This window comes from Leopardus geoffroyi, chromosome B4 (assembly GCF_018350155.1).
Source record: "Leopardus geoffroyi isolate Oge1 chromosome B4, O.geoffroyi_Oge1_pat1.0, whole genome shotgun sequence".
NCBI lineage: Eukaryota > Metazoa > Chordata > Mammalia > Carnivora > Felidae > Leopardus > Leopardus geoffroyi.
Window position 1 is genome coordinate 120,161,526 of NC_059341.1, and position 24,977 is coordinate 120,186,502.

The following is a 24,977-nucleotide window of genomic DNA, read 5'->3' on the forward strand; positions in this document are numbered from 1 at the left end:
GCAGCCTAGGGTTTGGAGTTCGGTGGTGGAGCTAGATCACCTGGGTTCAAACCCTGGTTGCACTGCTTGCTGGCTAACCTTGGGTAAGTTACTTAACTTTCATTGGCTTTTGTTTCCCCACATGTAAAGTGGGGACAGTAGCAATACTCACTCATGATTAAATGAATTAATGCACATAATCACATGTGTAGGGCCTGGTCTACAGCTGTCAAGTGCTAACTGCTATTAGTATTGAAAAACTGATTTTAGGAGACCATGCCTGCAGGTCACTTTGGGGATCATCTGTGATGATCCTGCAGGTTGATGGAAACATGAAGACTGCGCTATAGTGAAACTTCTCCTACTTTAGGGGAATTACATGTTAACTTGTAGGATTTCTCTACTGAACTGTGAACTCAGGGAGAGCAGGAGCCAAATCTTAGTCATCTTTGTTAACAAAGTACATTAAGGAAGCATTTCTCAGAATAAAGAACTGTACTGATTTACTTCTTACTGGGAAAGAAATTTTAATTTCAGCTAAAATGCATACTGTTGAATTGAAAACGTCTTTTTTTTTTTTTTTACACCCAAAGAGTTAAAAACCAGGTAAAGTTTTTTAAATTTTTTTTTTTTTCAACATTTATTTATTTTTGGGACAGAGAGAGACAGAGCATGAATGGGGGAGGGGCAGAGAGAGAGGGAGACACAGAATCGGAAACAGGCTCCAGGCTCTGAGCCATCAGCCCAGAGCCCGACGCGGGGCTCGAACTCACGGACCGCGAGATCGTGACCTGGCTGAAGTCGGACGCTTAACCGACTGCGCCACCCAGGCGCCCCAAAACCAGGTAAAGTTTAATTTTTTTTTTTTTAATGTTTTTATTTATTTTTGAGACAGAGAGAGACAGAGCATGAACGGGGAGGGGCAGAGAGAGAGGGAGACACAGAATCGGAAGCAGGCTCCAGGCTCTGAGCTATCAGCCCAGAGCCCGACGTGGGGCTCGAACTCACGGACCGCGAGATCGTGACCTGGCTGAAGTCGGACGCTTAACCGACTGCGCCACCCAGGCGCCCCAAACCAGGTAAAGTTTTAATCTACAGTAATTTGGCCTAATGATATTACTATATATCAACTTCTAAGATCACCAGTCCTAAAGTATTTCCCCTGGGTAGACCTGATCATTCTGGGACTTCTGACTGCAATGCTACCATGTTGAAAACAGATAAAACAGCGTCTTGAAGTTCAAACTGAAAATTAACTGCAAGTTGAGATCCACACCATTTTCAGTTGGTGAGAGTTCTAATTCACAACACAATAGTCCCAGATAACAGCAAACCTGAGTTTCTCCTTTTGAAAGGCTCTAATAAATCCACTGAGTGCAACTTCAGCCACTGTACCAAAGACTGATATTTATTTAATCAAGATGGGAGATAAGGGTTTGTGATATTCTAAGAAGCAATGAAGTCCCTATTTTCATGTAAACTACCCCAAATAAACACCAAGGGCAGCAAACCAGAAAAACCCCAATGAACAGAAGAATAGCTTCTAAACAGAAGGCCTTTTCTGTTTCATTTTAAGCAACAGACAAGTATTTAACTAAATTATTCTCCGCTGACACTATTAAAATGGCTTCCCTGTTATCAGAATGGAATTTCAGATCCACTTAATTTCAAGAAATTGAAATTCAAATCACAAACCTGGTTTTAAATGGTGCTATGTGCTGTATGCACTATTTATGCGGATTACAGCATCGAAGTAGCTGGACTCAGATAATTGAGTTAATAGCATTAAATCAGAGATGCCAAATTAATTTCTTAGACATGTTCATAAATAGCTCTAAAATTATTATGAGGCTTGATGATTGAAAAATGTTCCCATTTTATTGTTCACTGGTGACATAATTTAGATCGGATATATATTGAGAATACCAGATTCCCAGAATTATAAAACCATGAACCAAGACCCCTACAGGGCACCTGGTCCCATGTCCTCATTTTCTAAGTCAGAAAACGAGGCCCAGGGGAAGCAGGCAAGTGCAGCAGTTAAATGCTGGAGTCAGATCTGCGTTCTAGTTCCAGATTGGCAAGTTATTCACTATGTGACCTCGGGAAAGTTACTTAACCTCTCTCAGCCTCAGTCTCTTCAAGAGTAAAGTGGGGGTAAGGACACTACTAATCTCTAGGTTTGTGATAGGATTCAGTGGGATAAACACACGAAGCACCCAGCATAAAAGACTGGCACATTTTACCTACTTGGTAAATATTAGCAGTTATTATTATTATGACTAAGAGTGACTTCCACAGCATGTAAGCAGCAAGAAAACCAGAACATAGAGTTCCTGACACATACCACAGCTTTTTTCATCTAATATAGTACCTGGGATAAAGATTCTTTGGCACTGACAACAGAAGTATAACTCTACATCAAATAGAAGGATAACTATTTTCAGTCTTTCTGTTACTGAGCTGATCCAAATATTAAATCAGTGATCACATACTGAGGTCTCAGTTTCATGAAGATTCACACACCCTCAGCCTTCCAAGAGCAATCAGTATTACATATTTGCCTTCATAACTGTTTTAGTTTAATTCAATGCTTTTAAATATTTCCCACCCAACACTGCTCATATAAAATAAATGATGATGTAAACTGGCCGCAAATAAGAGTTAGGGTTCACTTGCTGACAAACTTAAATTTGAGTGTTAGTTGCTATATGGAGTAAGCCTACTATTCTCAATCTGTACTGTCACACCCCTCTATATATCTGCTATGGAGGAAGCACACCCCTCTATATATCTGCTATGGAGGAAGCAAGAATAAAGGATACAGGAAAAAAACAAAAGCTAAAGTGGGTGTGCAGCAGGAGTAAGACTTGGTCTGGCTAATACAGCTTCCTAGGAACCCAGCAATCACCAATCACAGGCATTTGCAATCGCCCTTTTTGTCAACGTTTACTGCCCTTACATGATTTAACTCAGAGTTGAATGGTTTTTTTTTCTTATACTAAAAAACAACAACAACCCAGAATAATTAAGAATTAATGGTCATAAAGAACATTAGCTTTATATAATATGCTCTCAATACTTTAGCATTTGATAATGTTTTAGTTAACTGGTGGTCTTTACAGTAAATGTTCTCAGACTGACAGGTAGGTGCTTAAAGCATTTTCTTGCAACCAACTAAACACCATTTTTCTCAATCTGGATAATGACCAGTGTATATACAATTAACTTTAAATTTTTAAAAATAATAAATGTAATATGGCACAAATACATAAATATAACCAAGGGATATCAACTCAAACTACAGTGAGATAAACTCAAGCATAAACATGAACAAAGCCCAAACACCTTTTTATGGAACAGCAATGTGATTCAGCAGACCAACAGATGAAGAAAATAGTCATTTGAAAAGTGGCAATTTGTAACCATACCCGGTATTTAGTATTTCAGCGACTAGAAATAAAATTGTTTGGCAAACTTACCCTCATTTTTGCACAGGCATCTTGGGTTGATTCTGTCCCTCTGAGCTCTTTTATCAGCATAGAACCTAAATACTAAAATACAAAACATTTCAATGATTTATGAAAAAGAGTATAAATATGAGTTGCGATTTAGAAACCAAACTGTGGAAGTCCTATTGGCTGGGTTTCCTGGCTGAAAGTTGCTGAATAACTTTAAAAAACTAACAGTAACTAACCCTAATAAATGCCTTTAGAAAGAGAATGCCGTAGAATTAACTACAGTTCTGAGGGCTGTAAATTGCTCTTTATAATAAAACTGCAGCATCTTCTAAAGATGCCATCTTTCAAATCATATTTAACTGCAAAATGGGGGCATCTAAAAATGTTTTCCTTTTTTTTTTTTTTTTTTTTTTGAGGCAGCAATGTCTGCAAAAATAAATCACACTACTCTCTACGTAATTACAGGGTTGTGTGAGACAGCTGAGAAGCTAAGCAACATGCACCCCATTTGGGCTGACTTGGCTGCGTAGGTAATTAACGTTAGGCTGTTCTCGGGCGGAGACGCAGTTTGGGGTCTTTTCATTCACAGCTGCGCGCCCCGTGGTTGATCCACCTGAGAACGGGATGGGCGCGGGATGGGAGCCAGCGGGGAGGAGAACGGCATCTCGGTTGTTCCCGAACAGAAAGAGTTCAGTCCCTGCTGCAAACCCACACGGAGGGCTGAATGGGGGAGGGGGAAGATGAGAAAAGTCTCCTCCCAGGAATGACTAACCACCGTGCGGTTAGGTGATCAGATCCAATACCGCCTCGGGACACAACGCCACTCAGGCTCCACGTTCTAGCTGCGGGGCAGTTTGTAGCAAAATGCCTGTTTTGCTTTTCCACCAATGGACTCCTCTTCAACTCTTTGAAGCTTCAGTCGGGTTCCTTTCTTTGTCATTTTTTTCCCTCCCTAATCTCCCTCAAAAAAAAAAAAAAAAAAAAAGCTCTTATGTGTTGTTGTTTTTTTAAAAAAGTGAATTAAAATAATTATTTTCCTGACATGACTGAAGAAACGCTGGCACTCCGCAAAACCGCAGTTGGGAATCAGGCCTGCAAACCAGGAAACTGCGGACTGGAAGAGGGTGAGCCCTTAAGGGCTGGAGAGCAGAGGGCGTGGTTAAGGGCCTTGAAAGGAGAGTTTCCAAAGGCTCAGGGATTTGGTGTTTGAGCTTTGGAGGAGGAAGGAGGCATTTCAATCCTACAGTTTTGGAAAGATTACTGCTGAAATAAATCCAGTGCTTCACAATAAGTAGGCAGTAAAAAAGGGATAGATAACAAAATGAAAAAAAAAAAAAAAGGCCAAATTGCTATGCAACAACCAGAATGTCCACATCTTAATCAAATTAAGAAAAATGAATTCGGTGAAATCCTTGTTTTTTAAGTTATCAGAGTTTACCCTAATTGAAACATTTCTTTGTAAAAGAGGTGATTTTCCTTCTCCAGCTGTAGTCATGACAACCACCACCTGCCCCCGCCCAAACCTACAGTATTTTTTCAACACCTCCCTGTTTATATTGCATTTTCAGCTAAGCCTGATTCTCTCTTCTATTAGAAAAAAAATACCCAGTATTGTAATTCTAGTGAAAAAATCTGGTAGTAGAGCCAATGTTCTGAGATCATTAGTGAGTGAGTGGAGATGTCTGTATGTGCTATACTTCTATTCATATCCATTTAAAGACCATGCTTTATCTCATTTAAGATATACAACTATATACAAAATAGATCTTAAGCTCACAAGATTCAAAGGGATTATAAAGCTCTATTTACTTGGACTTTCTCTGTATAGAAAAGGCTACTTTAAGAATAAGAGAAGGGACAGGGCGCCTGGGTGCCTCAGTCAGTTAAGTATCTGACTTTGGCTTGGGTCATTGACCTTGTGGTTCATGAGTTCGAGCCCTGCGTTGGGCTTTATGCTGATAGCTCAGAACGTGGAGCCTGCTTCAGATTCTGTGTCTCCCTCACTCTCTGCTCCTCCCCAACTCGTGCTGTCTTTCTCTATCTCAAAATAAATAAATAAGTAAATAAGTAAGTAAATAAATAAGACATTAAAAAAAAAAAAGAATAAGAATGGGAGAATACTTTAAGAGTTTCAGCAGGGGACATTTTGGTATATTTTCAACATAAAAGTAAACAAGCCAGAAACACACCCTCTATCCCCTCTGGAACCCAAATATTGAATTCATAGTAACTTACAAAAGCTTTGTAATCACACGATTGGAAGATGAGCTTTTCTGGGTGGTGTTGCCAGTACTGTACTGGAGTGGAGGCTGTGGCTTCATTTGGAGGCCGCAAGGTAATGGAAGGTTCTCCCCAGTCTCCTGTCTGAAAATCACATTTATTCTAGACGTAATATGAGCAGTTGGCCAAGTTCATTCCCTATAGCTAGCCTGAGTTCTTCTTACACACGTGTGCTGGAATGTGCAAATGCATTTGGGTGTATTATGTGCACATAAATACTTTTACTGTTTATTACGGTTTTATATGTGGTAGCATCATATTTCCCAAAGCTGAGTTAATTTTTGAGGTGTGAAAGAAGTTACTCCATTTTTAGATTGACGCCCTAAGCTAAGTAATTTTAAAATAAAACATAGAGATCTTCATAAATGAGGCACTAATTCATAGTTTTCTGTCACAACAGAAAAGAACATACAATTTTGAAAAGACTTTTCTGTTTTTAACTTTGATTATTTGAAATTTTTAGTTTGAACTGCTTTTACATTCAGAATACACAGTTCCATGAGTTTCAGTTTCCAAATGTGACATGTACTGTGTTCTTGGGATAATTTTATATCTCTGGAGAAAAGGTAGTAAAAGCGTGACTCTAAACAAAATTTTAGAAGAAAAATTACGGATGGATGACGAGTTTCCCTCGTCTGAATTCATTTGGATTGATAAAATGCCACTGTGACTGTCTTGGAGGTATTCAGCTACCTTTCTCAGAAAACCTAAAGCACACATGAATAATAAACACTTAAATACCAAGTTTGGTCATATGTGCAAATGATTCACAAATACAAGCACGTGCACATATGATGGCGTATCATATAACGCATATGCCCACTAAGGCTTGAGACAGAAGGACATCCTGTAGTTTCATTTACCGTTTTCCATGAGGTTAGCCTCATATAACGGTTTAGTGTGAGCATCTATGAAGTGAGAGGTCCATGCTGGCAGGTGTTTGCTGGGCTCTAGTCCAATTTAGGTATTATATATGGGAGATTTCTCACTCTCTTCCCTGAAGATTCTCATTTCATGAAATTCAGCTCTTTGTTCTCAGATGGACATTAACAAAACTAGACAACAGGCAGATTTCCAAAGCCACTCTCTTTTAACCTGGATTTGGCTGGTCTTGTAGAATTATAAGGAATTACTCTTCTCAGGAGTTGAAAGAATCCAAATAGGTCTCATGAACTCCAAAACAAGTAAAACTTTGGTTAGAGACCAAGTTTCATAGAAGTACTAGCAAATAGGTTGATGCTGTAGGGTTTCTTAAGGAAGATTTTCAAGGAGTCTAGGATAAGAATGCAAAATTGTGGACGGAGATGTATGTTTTGGGGAAGAAAAAGTCTACAGCTTTCATTAAATTCTTTGAAAGGATCAGAGACCCTAACAGGTTAAAAACCACAAGTCTCCAGGAATAGCGTAAATAGGATGTGTGTTTTGGGGAAGAGGACCAGCATTTCAGTTTTCTCTGTTCGGTCTGGACTTACATGAGGTGGCTGCTAATGCTGGGAAGTGGGAGGCATAGGATTTGCCTTCGGAAGTTTCTAACAGGCTCTGGAAAAATGGAAGAAAATTCTAGAGCCCCTCCAGAATGCCTTTTCACTGGGGCAGAGAATGTGAAGCTTTTCTCTTTGAGATGGGTCACTCCTAATCTCAGGAAGAGCAACGTTAGTATCATGCTAGCTCATTAGTTTCTCACTGGAGTGTGTGACCTATCAGATTTTCTTGAGCTCTCCCTCACACTCTAGTCTAAGCTATTCTTTGTACTTGAAGATGGCTCGGTTCTCCTGTCTCCTGTCAGTTGATAACAGTTAAGACTTTACCTGGAATGATTACTTTAGCATTTTTGTGTGCCGTAGGACCCATCCTTGACTCATTCTTGAGTTTTCTCTTTATATTTATATGAACTTTTATTTTGTAAAAGCAATGACTGACTTCAATTAATTTTAGGAGTAAGTTTTCCTCTGGCTGCCTATTATGATCTTCTCTTATCCTTCTCTTTCAAACATCTGGTCTTAATTATGTCTCTAGTCTTTAATTCAACGGGCTGTAATTTGCTGTTTAAAAAAACTAGTAAAAATTGAAAATGTAGGAAATGTGGATTTTGATATTATTTTGAAGGTGAGTGTAATAACCTTTAAGTGATAATACCTATAGTTAAAGCTCTGGAAACATGCAGCTATGAGTTCTTAATTAAAAGCTCTCCCCAAATCTGGCAAGTCCTCTAATCTGCCCCATTAACCTGCTTCCCGCCCCCCCGCCTCGATAAAGCAACAACAACATAGCAAACAGGTGTTGTACATTTAAGTCACAGGTAACACTGTTAATGGAACAACAGAAGTTTGCACGCAACTCCGTGGAATGATACAAAAAGAGGAGCTCGTTGATGTTATAAGATCCTTCGATCCAGTGTTTGCTGAGGTGACAACTTAAACCAAGCATCAGATCTTCACATGAGACCTGTCATAGTTCAGCTGGGTACACCTTGGCCGAGCTCAACAGGCAGTTTTCAAAACAGTCTGAACAGACACGGCAGGAGATGGGGGTACCACAGGTTGCGGGGCAAGGGTTGGGAATAGGGCTGGGGGTGGGGAGAAGTGGGGAGAAGCTGGGGTTATGGGGACATTTCAGGTATTAGTACATTAAGCATGCAGATCATATGCAAACTCATTCTCTAACTGTTGAATTAACTCAGGCACGTTTATAACTAAATTTCAATGTGAGTTCCGTACATTTAAAGCAGAACTACAGCCAAATGCTGATCCAAATATTTACATCATCCACATAAGTCGTAGCAGCCATTTTGGGAGTAACAAGCCCCAGCACATACCAACTCAGTCTGGAATTCATCCCGACCTCTTATTTGATAACCACTTGAAGAAGTTCGTGGCACATCCATTTAACTCTGTTTAGGCAGCGCCATCATCTGCTCTTCTATGACTCCACTTTGTCCAGAAATCACAAGCCACCTGCTTTGAATTCAGAATGATCTGACAGGGCCTCCCCTATGTGCTATGGGGGAGGGAGGAAATTATAGGGAAGATAAACACAGTCCTTACTTTATTTTCTTTGTGGCCTTGAAACATTGCTCCAGTCCAAATATTTTTAAATTCTCTATACAGACTGAATCTATCTTTCTGGAAATAGACACTGAGTTTTGTCACATTTAGGACCATTTCCAGAAATTCATTTTCAGATGAGGGAAAAGTGTTGTTAAGATTGAAGGTATTAAAAAATAAATTTATTTTCTTCCTGGAAATTCATCAACTTATTATTATTGTTTTTAACCTTGGATCAAAGAATATTTATGAGACTCAACTTATAGGTGTTGATTCTTCTCTTTGGAGTTAATTTTATGAGAATGGGCAGACTTGGTGACACATTACTACAAAGGGCAGGAATGGCCTTGGCCTTTGGGTTTGTTCCAGCTTCAACTGGTCAGCTGACAGTACAAGGGTCCAGAGAACAAGGGTGCCTTTGGGCTCACCCACCTCGGAGGCTGGACTGCAGCAGGAATGAGCTAGGGAGGAACTGAGTAGGGCAGTATATTGTATGGAATAGCAAAAGAAACCAAAAAGCAAATTAGGGTTTCTTCCTTAGCTATAAAATAATTCCACACTGTGAGGCCCATTGTCAGGTCTTGCCAAATAGTATACTCATATCAAGATGGAACCTGTATTTCTTCAGGTAAATTAATAAAATTAATTTAATAATTTCCCAGTTTTTAAAAAACGTTTGTTAATATGAAAAAAAATCAAACAGATGTTTTGCCTCAAAAAATGGTTTATAATCAAAACTTACATAATCAAACCTTATCCTCAACGAACAGATCTGAACACAGGTAACAATGACGCAGCAATATTTAAATAGAATAAAAAAATACAAGAGGAAAAGGTTGGGGTAAAATTCCATCTTAAACTGTTACTGACTGACAGTACTCCTTTAAAGGCTTCAGCAATTACAGAAGAGAAATGATTCAAGGCACTCTTACTAGATGTCTTCAGGCTACTTTTTTGAGCTGAAAATACTTACACCTTTCCTTTATGTTCATGTATTGAATGATCTTAATATTCCAAGTATTTGGTCATGGCTTAAAACCTCATTTACTTGATATGTATGTGCCTATGTACGTATGTATGTATAGGATATTACCAACAAAACAAAGGAAAATTAACATCATTAAGTGTCCTTTTGAGCTCAACTAACCTTTGAAGATAAAGGAAAAACATAATTTGAGGTTAGAGCTTTAAACGGAAAATTGATTCTGTTGAACGGGTATTTACCAACTGCAAACCAAAAGTGCATAGTCTGGCCGAGTTTGAAGGACAGGTAGGCCATACTTAAATGTCTTTCATACCACCAGCTGAAAGGTATAAAACCACTAACTGAATTTAGTATCTATATATACTAAGTAGTATATATACCATAGAAAAAAAACTCACAGAAGTCTACAGATAGATTTTTATTGGATGGCAGAGTCTAAAATGCAGCTTTTAAACTTTGCCTTATTTCAAAAGATGGTAAAACCGTATGACTTTTAGTTCATATGCACCAGATTCATAAGGCAAATGCTAAAATATCATAGTGTGTAGCTTTCTCCCTGCAAACTGGAAACTGAAGAAACTCCATATTCTATATGCTCCGTGCATACAAAGGGAAACACTGTCGATATCCTCATTCTCTTCTTGATAAAAAAATTTCCTAAAGATGTCAGTAAATAATTACGACTTAGATTATTATCACTTAGATTTCTAACATGAACAGAAAGGTACGGTATTTTCCAAGCCTTGTATTATTCTTTAAAAAAATTTTTTTTAAATTAGGATTTAATTGATTTTTTTAAATAGAAGCTTTTAAATCTTTTATACTAGGAACTGTTTCCACCTACCTGCTTATAAATTTAGTTCTGAATATTAACAAACATTATTCTCTATTTCTTCAGAACACTTAATGAAAAACTAAAATGATTTTAAATGACAACTGTTATTTTAAGGTTTCACTTTCAATAATTCTGACAAATATCAGAGATGGGCTACCCAAACATTCATAAGTTATACATGATTACATGTATTTTCTGTCATCTCTAAGGCTCTGAAGAATGTTACATAGAGCTCTATGCTTATAAATATGTATACATATATTTGGATGTGAATGTAAAGAAAGGCCTCCTACAAACATTCACACACACATAAAAGCAGGATGCCACAACAGTTGTTTTAAAAATCTTAAGGAATAAAGAATGCTAGTTTGGTCAAATGCAGTTGGTTACACTAAATTTGTTCCTTTTGATGATAAAGAGCAGAGATGGCCACTTCTGAACATGAAAAAGCACTGGTTAGCATTTACGGGTTCGGGAGGGACCACTGGTTCACTGAAGCATCAGTACCAGGCAATGTAGAGACCCCAAGATCCCAAGAGCCAGAAGTCCCATGCACAGGAGGGGTGTGCCTGATGTGGCTCCCCTAAAAAGGCCCTCACATGCCACCCCGAGAGCTCTGCTTAGTGATTCTCAACCAAATGTCTCAACCTGTCAGACAGCTCAGACAGCAGGCTATCCGATGGCAAAAATTTATTCAACAGGATGTGAAAACGGGATTGTATTTTAAAATACAAAGCAGAAAAGACCAAACATGAAAATGTCTACTTTCCAAACAAAAAAGAGTGATTTTTTTAAAGTATGCAAAGGTAAAATGTGAATATTTGAATATTAGGTGGCTCAGTGTAAAATGGGTCATGATTTCAACGCTTTCGAAAGATCAATTCAGAATCGTCAAATGGAAAAAGGCTGAGAACCACTTTGTAGCCGTAACAGTGCAGCTCCTGGCTATACTATTCCCACACTTGCATAAAATGTATACAGAATATCATGCAAATCATACTCCAATATTTCTCACAAGTAAAGCACACGAACCTTTGAGAACTGTTAGACACAATGGGTTGAATAGCCCATGGACATGGGAAGTACAAGATGAAGAAGAGTAACACCGATATATACATGTGTGTGTATATATATATATAAATATATATCAATTTACCCTTTTCCTTCTTCCTGTAAAAGCAAATTAACACAGACACCTGGGATGAAAGTCAAAACTCACATGGGACAGATTTCAACTGCAGACTTTAAAACCAAGTATGTTTCTCATTTTAGGACAATGTTTGCACGTCAACTAGTCACAAGGCACAGTGAATGAAATATAATAGACAAGATCTCAGGAGTCATTAGACATCACGAATTTTCTGCATTGCCCAGGACACAGTACCTGTAGCTATTGACAACACTTTGCAACACATTACAGAGCGCAAGTTCAGGAAAGAAAATAACCATTTGTAACCTTACATTATGAACCTGATGGATGGCTGAGAAAGGAAATCCAGCGTTCTGATTCGTCCATATCTCACAGACAGACGACTGCTGATATAAACAGAAAACTATCTCATCTTGTCAATATTTAGAACATGGCAGCTACCATGGTAGAATCAAGGAAAGGAAGGAGGAACATAATAAAAAGCAAAGAATCACATTTCTTAAACACTGACTCACGCACATACACACACACACGTGCACGCGCACACACAAACTCAAAAAATGTTTTAGGATGCCCAGGTTTAATAATTGGCTTCCAAGTCATTCTTTTGCTTAAAAGCATTTTGGGTTGGCTGAAGGGGGGGGGGGGGTGGGTAAGAAAAAAAACACTTATGCGTTAGTTTTGTATCAAGGGAGATTACCAATAATAAATGCACATCTTGGAAAAAGCAAACTGTTTTACATTTGCCAAAGAGAACGGAAATATCTTCCCTCTTCACATCATTCATTTCAGAGGATAAATAGTTTCATGAAGTTCAAGATGGGAAAAAAGCCTTTAACGCAGAATAAATGTTTTTATTTTCTTATCTTCAATGACCAAAAGCAAACAATGCAATAAAATGACTTTCCTGACTTAGTCATTGCTCCACTTGATAAACCTAGAAGATCCTTCTCCCTCCGGAGTTCTCAAGGGCAAAACTGCGGTTGACATGGAAAGAAGCATCAGTCTGCCACTCAGCAGTGGAAGTGTGTGTGGTGGGGGAGGCAGGAAGGAGATTAGAGCAGGGAGGGGTTGGGGCCAGGAAGCCGGGGTCTGTTACTGAAGCAGACGCTTTGGTGAACAGCACTGGGGAGCCTAATGAGTCAGCTCCGTGATCTCAACTCTCCACCACACCATTAACAATTAAATAATTAACAATTATTAAAAGGCAATAATGTTTGCTTAGAACCAAATGCCAAACTAAGTCCCCTCCCGGGAATTAGAGCAGAACCACCAAATAAAGCGAAGAGACTCCTGGCTTGATCTTTATAGAGTTCTTTTCCTGAATTCCATCATTCTAAAAGACACCATGAAATTGAATCACAGAAAATGGCAGCATGCCTAAACTTACTCAGTAAGCACTGTGAACATCCCCAGAATTCACAAGCAGGCCGTACAAAGATCATGCAGGAAGGAGATAAGAACATAACCACAATATGGTTTAGAAGCCCGGCAAAGAACAATCGCATCAGCAAATGAATTATGGAAAAGAAACTTATCCCTGGCTAAATGTCTTCCCTACCTCCACCCTCCCAAAAATGCTCACCAGAAATTTAACATCTCTCTGTCCAGTTACAGTGGCATGTCCCACCCACACACAAACATCTTTGCTTTCCATCCCTTCTGTCATCTGGATGACTTGCTGGGGACGGATTGTTAGGTAACTGGCATTTCCTTAAGGAAGTAAGATCCCTGGAGGCCTGACCAAAGGCAACTTCAACCACCTCCCACTTTAAGTGGCTTAACCAGGTTTGCTACTCTCAGCTCCCTCTCTAAACTCCATGCTATTTCCTCCACAGGGGATCTTCCTCTTCCTACCTTTCAAAAAGTAAAACTCTAGCAAGCTAAGTGTTGCCCATTAACCTCCCAGCCTCATCTACAATAGCTGCCATCTGATTTAAATATACTAACTCCATGCTTTGGTGGGACTGCCATCTTAACTGGCATAAAACTTACTTCTAGGATATCCTTGACCTTTTCAGTACTATCATCCACAGTTCTGAGCTAATTCTTTTACAACTTTCAGAGACTTTTAGTGCTAGAAGTAACCCGGGGACCGCTTGTCATCTGCCAGATGAAGGCACTGAACTGACATTCAGAGAGGGTAAGTGGCTTGCTCAGGTCACACAGGGGAGGGTCACAAGTCAGCCTGTGGGGATGGCTGGGAAGGAGTGCCAGCTTGGTACTGACTTCACAGGAAGCCAAGGAAGGCAAAGGGAATCTCCAGTTATATGGAGATATGTATTGTGTTACTGATCCCGGAACAAGTGTCTGTAAATGGAACCAGTTCAACGAAGAGTCTCAACTCCATTGGAGTTCAAATAACCTGAATGTTTTATTGTTTTCCAATCCTTATTCCCAAATGGGCCAGCCCAGTCTCCCCTCCCTGATGGGCATCAGGCCACTTGACATTTTGGGCAGATCTCCTAACTTCCTGGTCACTGGGAGTCACTAAGAATCCATTTTGTATGCAACTCCAGTATCATCTGATTCGAACTTTGCCTTCCCTTACCACAGGCCAGTCTTGAGGCTTAAAAAACCCATGGTGGCTAAAAGAGATTTGATTTGTACTTAGTCCTCTTCTCCTTTGTTCTTCCTGTAGGAGCAGGGAGGAGTGGGGTGGAATGGTCAATCCTGGAAACCCAGGACCCCAAGCTCTACCTCCTTCATGCCCTTTGTTGGGGAGGAGAGCACAGGAGAAGGACAAGGGCCTCTTTTCTTATCTGGCTATGGCTAGATTCTCCGTCGGCTGCACTGCTTCTCCAGGTGACATTAACGCGGCTTCCAGCATCCTTGTGTAGCTGGTGCACCCACCCTGCCCCACCCCCACACAGGTTCTGCTGGGTACCCCTGTGAGATCTTTGGAGGGCTCTGCTGAGGAAGGGGAGTGGGTCCCCACTGCACAGTTCCTGATGTGAGAAATACGTCCCCAGCTTGACTTCCTCTAACCTCTCCTCAGCCCTCCTAGCGTCCATGCTGGCCCCTTGGATGGGACGCAGGGGAGAGGGTGTAACCCAACCTCCTCAGGACGGGCTTGCTCTGTGACCACTCCCCTCTCTGCCAGGAGATGTCCCTCCAGTTCCCTCTTCTTCAGCTCAGGCTGGTGTATCTGCTTGTCAGAATTCCAACTGTGGAAAGAGATGCCAGTTTCCCCTTCTGGTAGGTTCCCCCACTCTGGATAGACCTTCCTCTTAGAGCTCTTCTCACTAGGCTTAGAGGGCACGGGGACACGTCTCTCCTCTGCCACATGCTCTCCTCAATGGCTCAGACAGTTCTCAGCCCTTCCCAACACCAATCTTCTGCCTGTGCAGACAGGTAGCTGACTGGGCAGGGCAGGACTCATTACCTCTTGGTCAATCCTGAACAAGGTATCTGGCTCCATTCTCAGCAGCTTTCTCTTGAGAATGTTTGGTACTTAGTACCTACATGAAATTTCCCACTTAACATCTTGTTACACGAATATTATCTTCCAACAGTCCCAGAAAGTTACCACAGTTAAGGAGGGAAGAGACCATCTCATGCATCACTTATTTTATTTTTAGAAATCCATATAAAATTTTTTTCAATGAAGAAAAAAAACCTACCTCTAGTCACATACACTGAAGAGACTTTGTATATGGTTTATATACATTTTAAAGATGTTACAATAACTATTTTCATGTATAAGCTATGTCTTAAACTTAGAAAAAATAGAACTTCTATAATTTCCAACAATTAATTGACTCAATGCAAATGGTAAAAAGTCAGACTTTTAAAAAAGAGTTGAAAGTAGATGCAGTTAATTGAGTTTTAGTTATGGAGGTTGTTGAAGAAAAAGCTGATAATTTCAGATACCGCAGTAATTCTGTTGGCAATAAATAATTCATCAGGCTCAAAGAGCGGTTACTTCAGGGGGATCAGCTGTAACTGGTGTCTTCATAATATAAAATGGCTCTTCTTCTAGACACAATGGTTATTAGACTGAGTGCCAGAATGATTTTTTTAAATGCAAAAGAGTTTCCACCACAGAATTTCACTACATTGATGAAGATAATATTTCGGGGTACAACTTGTACTGAAGTGCTGAGTTTTGAACAATTCTGAGAAAGAAAATACTGGTGATAAGGTTTCATCTAGGGCCCAAATTCCTAGAACAGTAGTAACTTAAATCTAAGCTTCGATTAAGCTTTAGAATGTCTTCATCTGTGAAGAACAATAATAGTATTTGACCCACTTATTTCATCAGGTTGTTCTGTAATTCATTAAGCTTCATGAGAGATGGAACTTTTTCACAGCTAAATTTCTAGGACCTGGAAAGTAGAAGGCCGTCCACATGTATTTACTGAATCAGTGGAATCATAGAATGTGTTCAAAAGTTTCTTGGCAAATAGTAAAGCACTACAGGAACATTAATTACTGCTGTTCGTTATCATTTGTAATTGGTCCGCTTTGTTGTTGACACTTGTGCCTTCCGTCAACGACGTCACTGCTGACGTATTTCTGGTAAAAGGCACCAGAAATTAACCTTGCAAACTTTTTATTAGAACTCTTCTCATCTTTCCTGATAAAAGCTGACAAAGGGCTGCTCACTTCGGTGAAGAGAGAAGGAACATTTGTAATTAGTACACCTCTATGTTAAAGGCCAGCTTATACAATTCTATAAAAGGATGTTAAACATCCCTCTGCAAGTTCATTTGCTTATTTCTCAGGCTAACTTAGCTTATCTGAACCTGAATTACCATGATATCCAAATAAATGGGGATTAAGGAAAGATGTGTAGTAGTCTTATGACTGAGATATAATTAATAATTTAATGTTGATTTCCTTGATGAAGTGAAGGTATATAATTTTATCATTAGTGTAGACCTCTCTCCTCACTCTGGAAATGTTTTCTTAAAATACAACACACAGCTCACTCATTCTTGTCACCGTCCTGTATCTCAGGTTACCAGGAATTCAGTTCAGAAAATACAACACACTTGCATTCAAATATACTGACAAAACGGAAAGCGCATTCTCTCTCTTCAAGGTTTTCTTCCTAACGGTGGACTTCTTTTCTGCTCAACTGGTAGCAATCCAGTAGTTTATAGTATATTCTCTCTTCCTCCTCATCTATTTCCCCCCTCTTTACCGGAGCATTCTCAAACAGTGCTGTAACATCTTCTACTAAAAGCCAACAGACTCCTTCCCTTGACCACCTACTCAATTTCTGCTCTTCTTTAAGAACCACAACGCCCCAAGAGGTGCCTATGCCGTCTCCATGTTCCCTTTTCCTGTCCTCACTTGAGTCCACCTTTCTCCTGAGCTCCAGACTCAGACACCCAGTTGCCTTCTTGGCACCTCTACTTTGATGATTAATAGGCATCTTAACCTTAAATGCCCAAACCAAGCTCCTGCTTACCTCACCTTCTTTTTTAAGCCTTCCTGTCTTAGCAAATGGCAAATCCCTTCTTCCAGTGGGAATCATCCTTTTGCTCACATTTCCCATCCAGGAGCAAATGCTGTTGAATCCACTTCTACAGCCTTCTCATCCTATCACTGCCTGATCCAAGCCACTACCTTTTCTCGCTTGGATTATTCCATGAGCTTGCAAACTGGTCTCATTGCTTTCACCCTTGCCTCCTTAGTGCTTACTCTCAATACAACAGCCACCATGACCTGTTTGAAATGCAAGCTGCATTGTGCTGCTCTGCTCCATTTAACTCACAGGAAAATCCAGAGTCCTAACGATGGCCTGCAAGCATCTCCGTCCTCTGCCACCCATCTCCGCTTCATCTGTCTACCCTCCGCTCCTACTATTCTGCTTGCTGGTTCCGGACAGCAAAGCACACTCCTGCTTCAAGCCTTTGAATGTGTCTCCCCTTCTGCCTGACATGTTCTTCCTCCAGCTACTGTGGGACTAGCTCCCTTATCTCCCGCAGGCTCTACTCCAATGTCACCTTCTCGGAGAAGACTTCCCTGAGCATCTGGCATATTATATCCAAATTAAGTCTATGTTTCCCACACTGTAAACAGATTATTCTTTCAAGCGGAAGTTAAACGTTTAAAAAAAGTTTACAGCATAGGAATCTGTCTCCCTGGCACCCTGACATCATTCCAGGATAGCTACTGCATCTTCTGAGCGCAAGGCATGGGTCACAAAGTAAGTAGGAAACGGTTCTGCTTTTTGTCACTGTTTATGGAATGCAGACTGTTACAGACACAATCCCTTTTCCACTGTCAGGACCCGTAGTAAACTGGGATTCAGAGGCTGATGGTGGGTCTTGGAATGGAACAAGCTGACAGTAGCTCCGTCTACCCACCAACACCAATTAGGCTCTGAAAACCTGCCAACACTGTGTAGTTAGTTTAATAATAATAAAAAAAAAAAGTGTGTGAATAGAGCCCTCTGGTCAGATTCTACCAGAGATGAAATTTCCTGCCTTGTTCTAGCCCTGAAAAAAAAAATCATTTTTTTCTCGGTTTCTCCCTTACTTTTGTCATAATTCTTTCACACTTTGGGTTGTTCAGAAATTGACCAGAAAGAATCCAACAAGAAACAGGAAAGGTTCAGGGTGAAAGCTAAAAGTATAATGAAGCCCATTCCTTCTCTTGGATGCCAGCACTTCTAAAATAAAACAAAAACAAACTTGAAGACTGAACAAAACAGCTTCAAAGGCAAAAGAAAAAAGGGCACCCTAACAAAGGAAGGCTCGGGCAACAGCCAGCGGACTTGGCGGCTCCTTGAGCAGAGACTAAAATGAGATCCATCAAAAGATGGAGTCAAAGGGACTCAGTTCAGGCAAGGATTAATGCACCAAACACCTCTGTCTTTTCTTCCAGCAGTGACAGCCCTGCAGCCCCTTCCTCCAGGGGAACTAACGGAACGCTGCCTGGAAATTAGAAAACCGGAACCCTCTGTCTCTCCAGAGTTGTCCAGAGGCCGTGAGGCAACCTCGGATCACTTCTGTCCCTCTGCTGTTGATACAGAAAAGGTGCTCCTCTGCCCCATGCACATGGCCCTCAACTGTATGTGATTCTTCTTTTTCAACTATACTTGAATGTCTCAAGTTCAAGTTTTTTTTGTTTTGTTTTGCTATTTATTTGCCACCGACGCTTGTTCTAAAAGTTTTCAGATGGACTGTTTCATTTGCAGGGGACGCTGGACTCGAGAAAATCCTGCTTCCTGTCATTTCTCCACCTTTCTGAAGAGCAGTCCTATCAAACCTTCGTGACCGTGACCTTCCCCTGTGTCCACAGGGAAATTCTTGGACAGATCACCTGCTGGAAGTGAAAAGTCAGGCCAACAGTTGTTCTCGGTGTGAGACCCACTATTGCTGGTGTCAGCATTAATCCATCTAGCAAAAGTGGGAAGGACTAAATACCATTTTTAGTCCCATCAAAAGTCCATTGGTACGATAGAGATTCCAATTATAAATTCCTATTGCTTGCCCAAATTTACAGGTTTCTCTCTTTCCCTCCCCTCCTACCTTCCTTTCTCCCTCCCTTCCTTCCTTGTTAACTGATTCTGCTACTGACAGCACATAAAATCAGCCCTCAGCTACCAGAGTAGGAGAGAACTATAGGCTTTATGATTTCTGTTATTCATTTGTAGAGATAATGTATAACCCGCATTCCCTAATATGACAGTTGTAGCCCTAAATGACAATACACAATTATTTATGATATCTCTTCAAAAAAAAAAAAAAAAGCAGGACAAGAAAAAAGGAACATTGCACAGTCCAGATCTTATTGTCCCAGTTTCTCTGGATATTGTAGGGAATTTAAGTCAAGTGGGATCATGCTGCTTATTGCAATATGGGCTATTTGTTCTGCCTCAGACTTTGGATGCCACCATTACTGATACATTTTTCAGAACAACTAAACACCTAAAAACCAGAAATATTAATAACTCATTCAGAAAAGCAGCGATCAGCTTTTTTATCATAACAGGAAATGCTGCAAAGGAACTGGATTTTGCAGAGTAATACTGTTCTTTGCCTGTAACATCTTTTTATACATTATGCTCCTTTCTTGTAAACTGACACTGTCATTTTCTTTATTTAAACACGTTTATTAACTAGATGCTCAACACTGCTTCTCGCATCTGGTAACAAAGATGTATTGGATAAAGCCATTCATTCACCAACGTTGAGACCCCACTATCTCCTCATATTATCCTTATGCGAAATATGGACAAACGAGGTCTAGTGGAATGATTATCTTAAATGATGCCCATCCAAGAGGTCCCTGGCAGAAGACTGCATTTTTTTGCTTCAGTTCTGCCTGTTCAACACTGAAATCAACACATTGGAGAAATTACTTGAAAGGCATACTTTTTCGAGGTAAGGTTTTTAAATTAGCACATTACAAACTTGGGAAGGATCACTGACACACTGAGTGTTGATCAAGCTTTACAAAACATTGATACTCTAGGACTACTGGATAAACAACTTGATAAAACTGTTTTTGCTGGAAAGGAGTAATGTAAATGTAAAGTCCTGCATTAAGGTTACACACACACCATCACCACCACCACCACCGAGGGCTGAGAAAAGTGGCACGGCTCAGCTCGTGGCCATTGGTAAAGGCTGGGAAATTTTCATGAAGGAAAGCTCAGTAGGAGTTAACGATATGTTAATGTTGTCGAGCATGAACATCAAGGAAGCAGATGTGCCCAGAGCTGGGGAATCAGGATGCTGTGAGGCCCATATCCCACTATCAGAACGATATTGGCAAGGAGCTAGATATGATTAATAGAGTAAGGGGAAAACATCAAATTGTCTATAATCTTAGCTATTCTCAGCAAGAGGGAGCAGATTTATCCTTCATGTTTTCTGAAGATAGCACTAACTAACTATGTAGTAGTTTTAGGAAGGCTTATTTCAATTCAACATAAGGCAAAAGTTCTACCAGTTAGAAATTTTACGATGCTGATAGGGCTATTTCACAAAGTGGGGGCCACCTTTCCAGTGACAAATTTAAGCAGAAACTTGTGGCTGTCTATTAAGGATGTATTAGGAGGGGTGCTGTAGTAAGTTATAAGACTAGATACATTTTCTGGCCCCTTCCCGTTCTAAGTTTCTGTTTTTCTTTACCAGAAGTACAGAAGAATGTTCTAGCCATTAACACAAGTTACTTCAAATTTTTGTGATGCTGCATTCAAACCTCATTAGAGACCCTATCATGTCAGGGCATCATGTGGTTCAGTTGGTTTAGTGTCTGACTCTTGATTTCAGCTCAGGTCATGATCTCATGGTTTGTGAGTTCAAGCCCTGTGTCAGGATCAGTGTTAACAGCATGGAGCCTCTTGGGATTCTCTCTCTCCCTCTCTCTCTCTGCCTCTCCCCTGCTTGCACATGGGTCTCTCTCTCTCTCTCAAAATAAATATACAAATATTAAAAAGAGAGAAAAGGGGTCATGTCATTTTATAACTGTCTACATGAAGCAACTGTTTGCTACTCCTGATTTGTAAAGAACGTATGTCAAGAGCGAAGGATTTTCTTTACAAAGTTTATCATGCTCCTTTAGAGGTTCAGTTCTCTACTAACCTTGCATTTATACAAAACATTAAATATTATTAACAGAATTTGTCAAGGATTCAAAATATTGGACTAGAGCCATTTGGGGTTCTAGAACTTTGGAATGTGTTATGTCTGCTGGTACTCAGTTTGGTTAAAGACGGCACAGGGTGTTAATCAACACAGTGGTTAAAGCACAGGTTGTGAAGCCTGACTGGGTCCAAATCCTACCGGTACTTCCTACAATCTATGAAGCCTTGGGTAAGCAACATAAGCTCTCCATGCCTCAGTCTCCTCATTATAAGTTGTATTAATTGGTACTGCCTCTGACGATAGTAGTGATGAGCTAACTACCAGATCTAAGCTAGGCAGGAGGCATGCTACTGTTCCACACAGTCTCTCTAAAAGATTGGAAGCTATCCCAATGTGTGTCTAATCTGGAGTCCTAGAAACCTGCGGCTTTGTGGTGCCTGTAACCTTGTGTAAATTAATCTGGCAACAAGTATTTACGGAGTGCTTATTATAGTGAATTTTAAAATGGTGAAAGAAGAGTGAGGCTTGCTGTTACACAGTCAACACACACTTCATTATAAAAGAAAAATAATTTTTTAAAATATGAAATCTAATGATAGATTTTAATATATGCTACCTCATAAAGTATTTAAAGGTATTTAAATAGGGATATCATCCATAAATCCTTTCCAAAGGGCTCCAATAATAATTGGGTTATAACATAGACAGGAACTTCTTGTTCGAACTAAGCACTGTTGTTTCCATATCATTGGAGGGGTATCAGTTTGGGCTTAGCAGTTGGAAAATAGAAATAGTTTTGTAAAACTAAGTTAAATATTATGAGCTTTACTCTACAGTGCATTTATTCCCAGTTGTTTTGAAAAAGCATAGTGTAGAAGTTATCTCAAAATAATGATACTTTCTAATAAAACCACCCCAACATATAGCTTTAGAGTTTATAAAATACTTTGACAGCTGCCACTTATATGTCTCACAACAATAATGTGAGATGGGCATTAATTTCATCTTAGGAAGGGAAAACTAAGACTTTGAAGGGCTAAGAGGCTTGTTCAGGGTTACAGAAGTAATAGATAACAGAGATGGGATTTTTAACCCTGATCTCATGACTTCAAATCCAATTTGTTTATTTAAAGATTTTATTTTTATATATTTATTTTATTTTTTAACATTTACTTATTTTTGAGAGAGAGAGAGAGAGAGAGAGAGAGAGAGAGAGAGAAGGGGGGCAGAGAGAGAAGAGACAGAGAATCTGAAGCAGGCTCCAGGCTCTGAGCTGTCAGCACAGAGTCTGATGTGGGGCTTGAACTCACGAACTGTGAGATCATGACCTGAGCTGAAGTCGGACACTTAACTGACAGAGCCACTCAGCGTCCCCTAAAGATTTTATTTTGAAATCCCTATACCCAATATGGGGCTCAAACTCACAATCCTGATACCAAGAGTTGCATGCTCTGGGTGCCTGGGTGGCTCAATCGTTTGGACATCTGACTTCAGGTCAGGTCATGATCTCACGGTTCATGAGTTCAAGCCCTGCATCAGGCTTTCTGTCAGCACAGAGCTTGCTTCAGATCCTCTGTCTTTCTCTCTCTCTGCCTTTCCCTTGCTCACTCTCTCTCTTTCTCTCTCTCAAAAATAAATAAACACTAAAAAAAAAAAAAAAAAAAGAGTCATATGCTCCACTGACTGAGCCAGCCAGGCAACCCCAAATCTGGTATTTTAAAAATCTCATTGGGGGCGCCTGGGTGGCTCAGTCGGTTAAGCATCCGACTTCGGCTCAGGTCATGATCTCGCGGTCCATGGGTTCGAGCCCCACGTTGGGCTCTGTGCTGACAGCTTAGAGCCTGGAGAATGTTTCAGATCTGTGTCTCCCTCTTTCTCTGACCCTCCCCTGTTCATGCTCTCACTCTGTCTCAAAAATAAATAAATGTTAAAAAAAAATTAAAAAAATCTCATCAAGTTTAGTATGAAACACTGAAATCAATACTTTTGTAATAAAACAATTTTTCTGCCAGACATTCTCAGAATGTCAAAATGGGTTTATTCAGGTGCCTACTACTGATATTTCTGCCTGCATAGAAGACATTCCCATTTCTGGTCATGGCACTCTGTCCATGGGAGGGGGCTCCTTTTCCACCCCTCAATCTGTGTGGTGCATGTGGAGCTAAAACCACCTCCACCAGGCAAACTCTCTCTCTCTCTCTCTCTCTCTCTCTCTCTCTCTTTCACACACACACACACACACACACACACACACACACACACACACACACCTTCTTCTGTGATTAGCTTTGGACAGATAAGTGATCCAAAACAGGCTGATCTGAACAAATGGGACCCAATGACAGCACTTTGGGGGGAACTCTTGGAAAGATAAGCCCTTTTTCTCATAGTTTCCAGTTGAACAGGAATTGGATTTGAAACTCCCTCATACAGAGAAAGACTGTTTGGGAAAAGAGCCAATCCAGAGGGAGCAGAGCTGAGACACGAAGAGCCAAAGAGCAAGACATCATATGAGCATCTGGACCCAGGTCTACTTGGACTTGGCAGTGAAATAATTCAAACACATGCCCTTTTTAACCGAAGACACCTTGAGTTGGATTTTTGTTAGTTGCATGTACATAGAAGAGTCCCTACTGGAATTTTACTTTAGTCACATACAAATGGAATTAAGTGAGACAGGACCGCATAATCAGCAAGATTTCTAAAAAATTTTGTCTTCATTTTTTTTTTTTTTTACATTGGAAAAAGAAAAGGAAGAGGGAGAGGGAGAATAAGAAGATTCTCCTACCCTTGAAAATTTATCAAGGTCAGATCAGAAAAGCCAAAACTCTGACCTGTGGACCCAAGGACTGGACTGAATATAATGAGAAACATTCCAAAGATTTAACAAGTGGAAAAATAGCCTGGTGTGCCTCTTTGTGAATAAGCTGCTCCCTGTTAGCAAGCCTAAGGCACCACTAAATATCACGAGGTCAATTCCACTGAAATAGGGTTTTTATATATTGTCAGATTTCTTATTTATTCAGTTGAAAATAGGATCTTTTATACCGATCTTTCTCTTAAAAAAAAAAATCCATAGTCTGTTTTTAATTGGGAACGTTCCCTTTGGTTAAGGACCAGGACATGGAGGGAAGGTGGAGGCATCAAAGCTTCTCTAGCAAAATGAACGGAGCTATTTAGGTCTGACTGGAGTCTGTCAGAACAAATTCCTGGTCGTCTAATTTGCCTCACTGATGGACTTGACAGAGAATGAAAGAATCCAGACTTGTAAGGTGAGTATCAAAATCTGAAAACGAACCCATCTGAGTGCTTTTCCCACTTCTTCCCATTATTTTTTTTTAAATTGAGGTATAGGATAGACGGTAACACTTCAGTATTTCCATAAGACACTAAGCACATTGGAATTTCTAACCCCAAAGTTGTGACAGGGAGAGCAGTATATATTTTGAGAAGAGACAATTAGCTGTCCACGTTAATAAACAAAGGGTGCACACATCAGGTTTAAATTCCAATTATGAAAGCAATGTTTTCCACTTTTGCTTGGTGTGATGCCTTTGGGAATAGATGGCTGGTGGTTTTGAATTCCTGGCTTGAAACAGGGCACAGATATCATCAACATCCCAAGTTATCTCTGAAGCTGGTATGTCAGCTTGTCAACTCGACAAGCTGTCAAGTCGGAAGCTCCTGATGGA

General features: G+C 40.1%; 1 protein-coding gene across 22 annotated transcripts in view; it reads right to left on the reverse strand.

Moving 5' to 3' along the window:
- ANKS1B (ankyrin repeat and sterile alpha motif domain containing 1B) overlaps window positions 1-24,977 on the reverse strand; it is a 1,079,650-nt gene that overhangs the window by 53,526 nt on the left and 1,001,147 nt on the right. For 9 of the 22 annotated variants that reach the window (XM_045464942.1, XM_045464936.1, XM_045464935.1 and 6 more), the window contains 3 exons: window positions 12,046-12,120; window positions 5,676-5,804; window positions 3,462-3,533 (listed from right to left, as the gene is read on the reverse strand). In XM_045464942.1, coding sequence (XP_045320898.1) covers window positions 3,462-3,533; window positions 5,676-5,804; window positions 12,046-12,120 — 276 coding nt within the window. Of the gene's footprint in view, window positions 1-3,461; window positions 3,534-4,053; window positions 4,143-4,212; window positions 4,233-5,675; window positions 5,805-12,045; window positions 12,121-13,124; window positions 13,135-24,977 lie in introns of those variants that run through there. The other 13 variants (XM_045464947.1, XM_045464946.1, XM_045464944.1 and 10 more) reach the window with 6 other exon arrangements.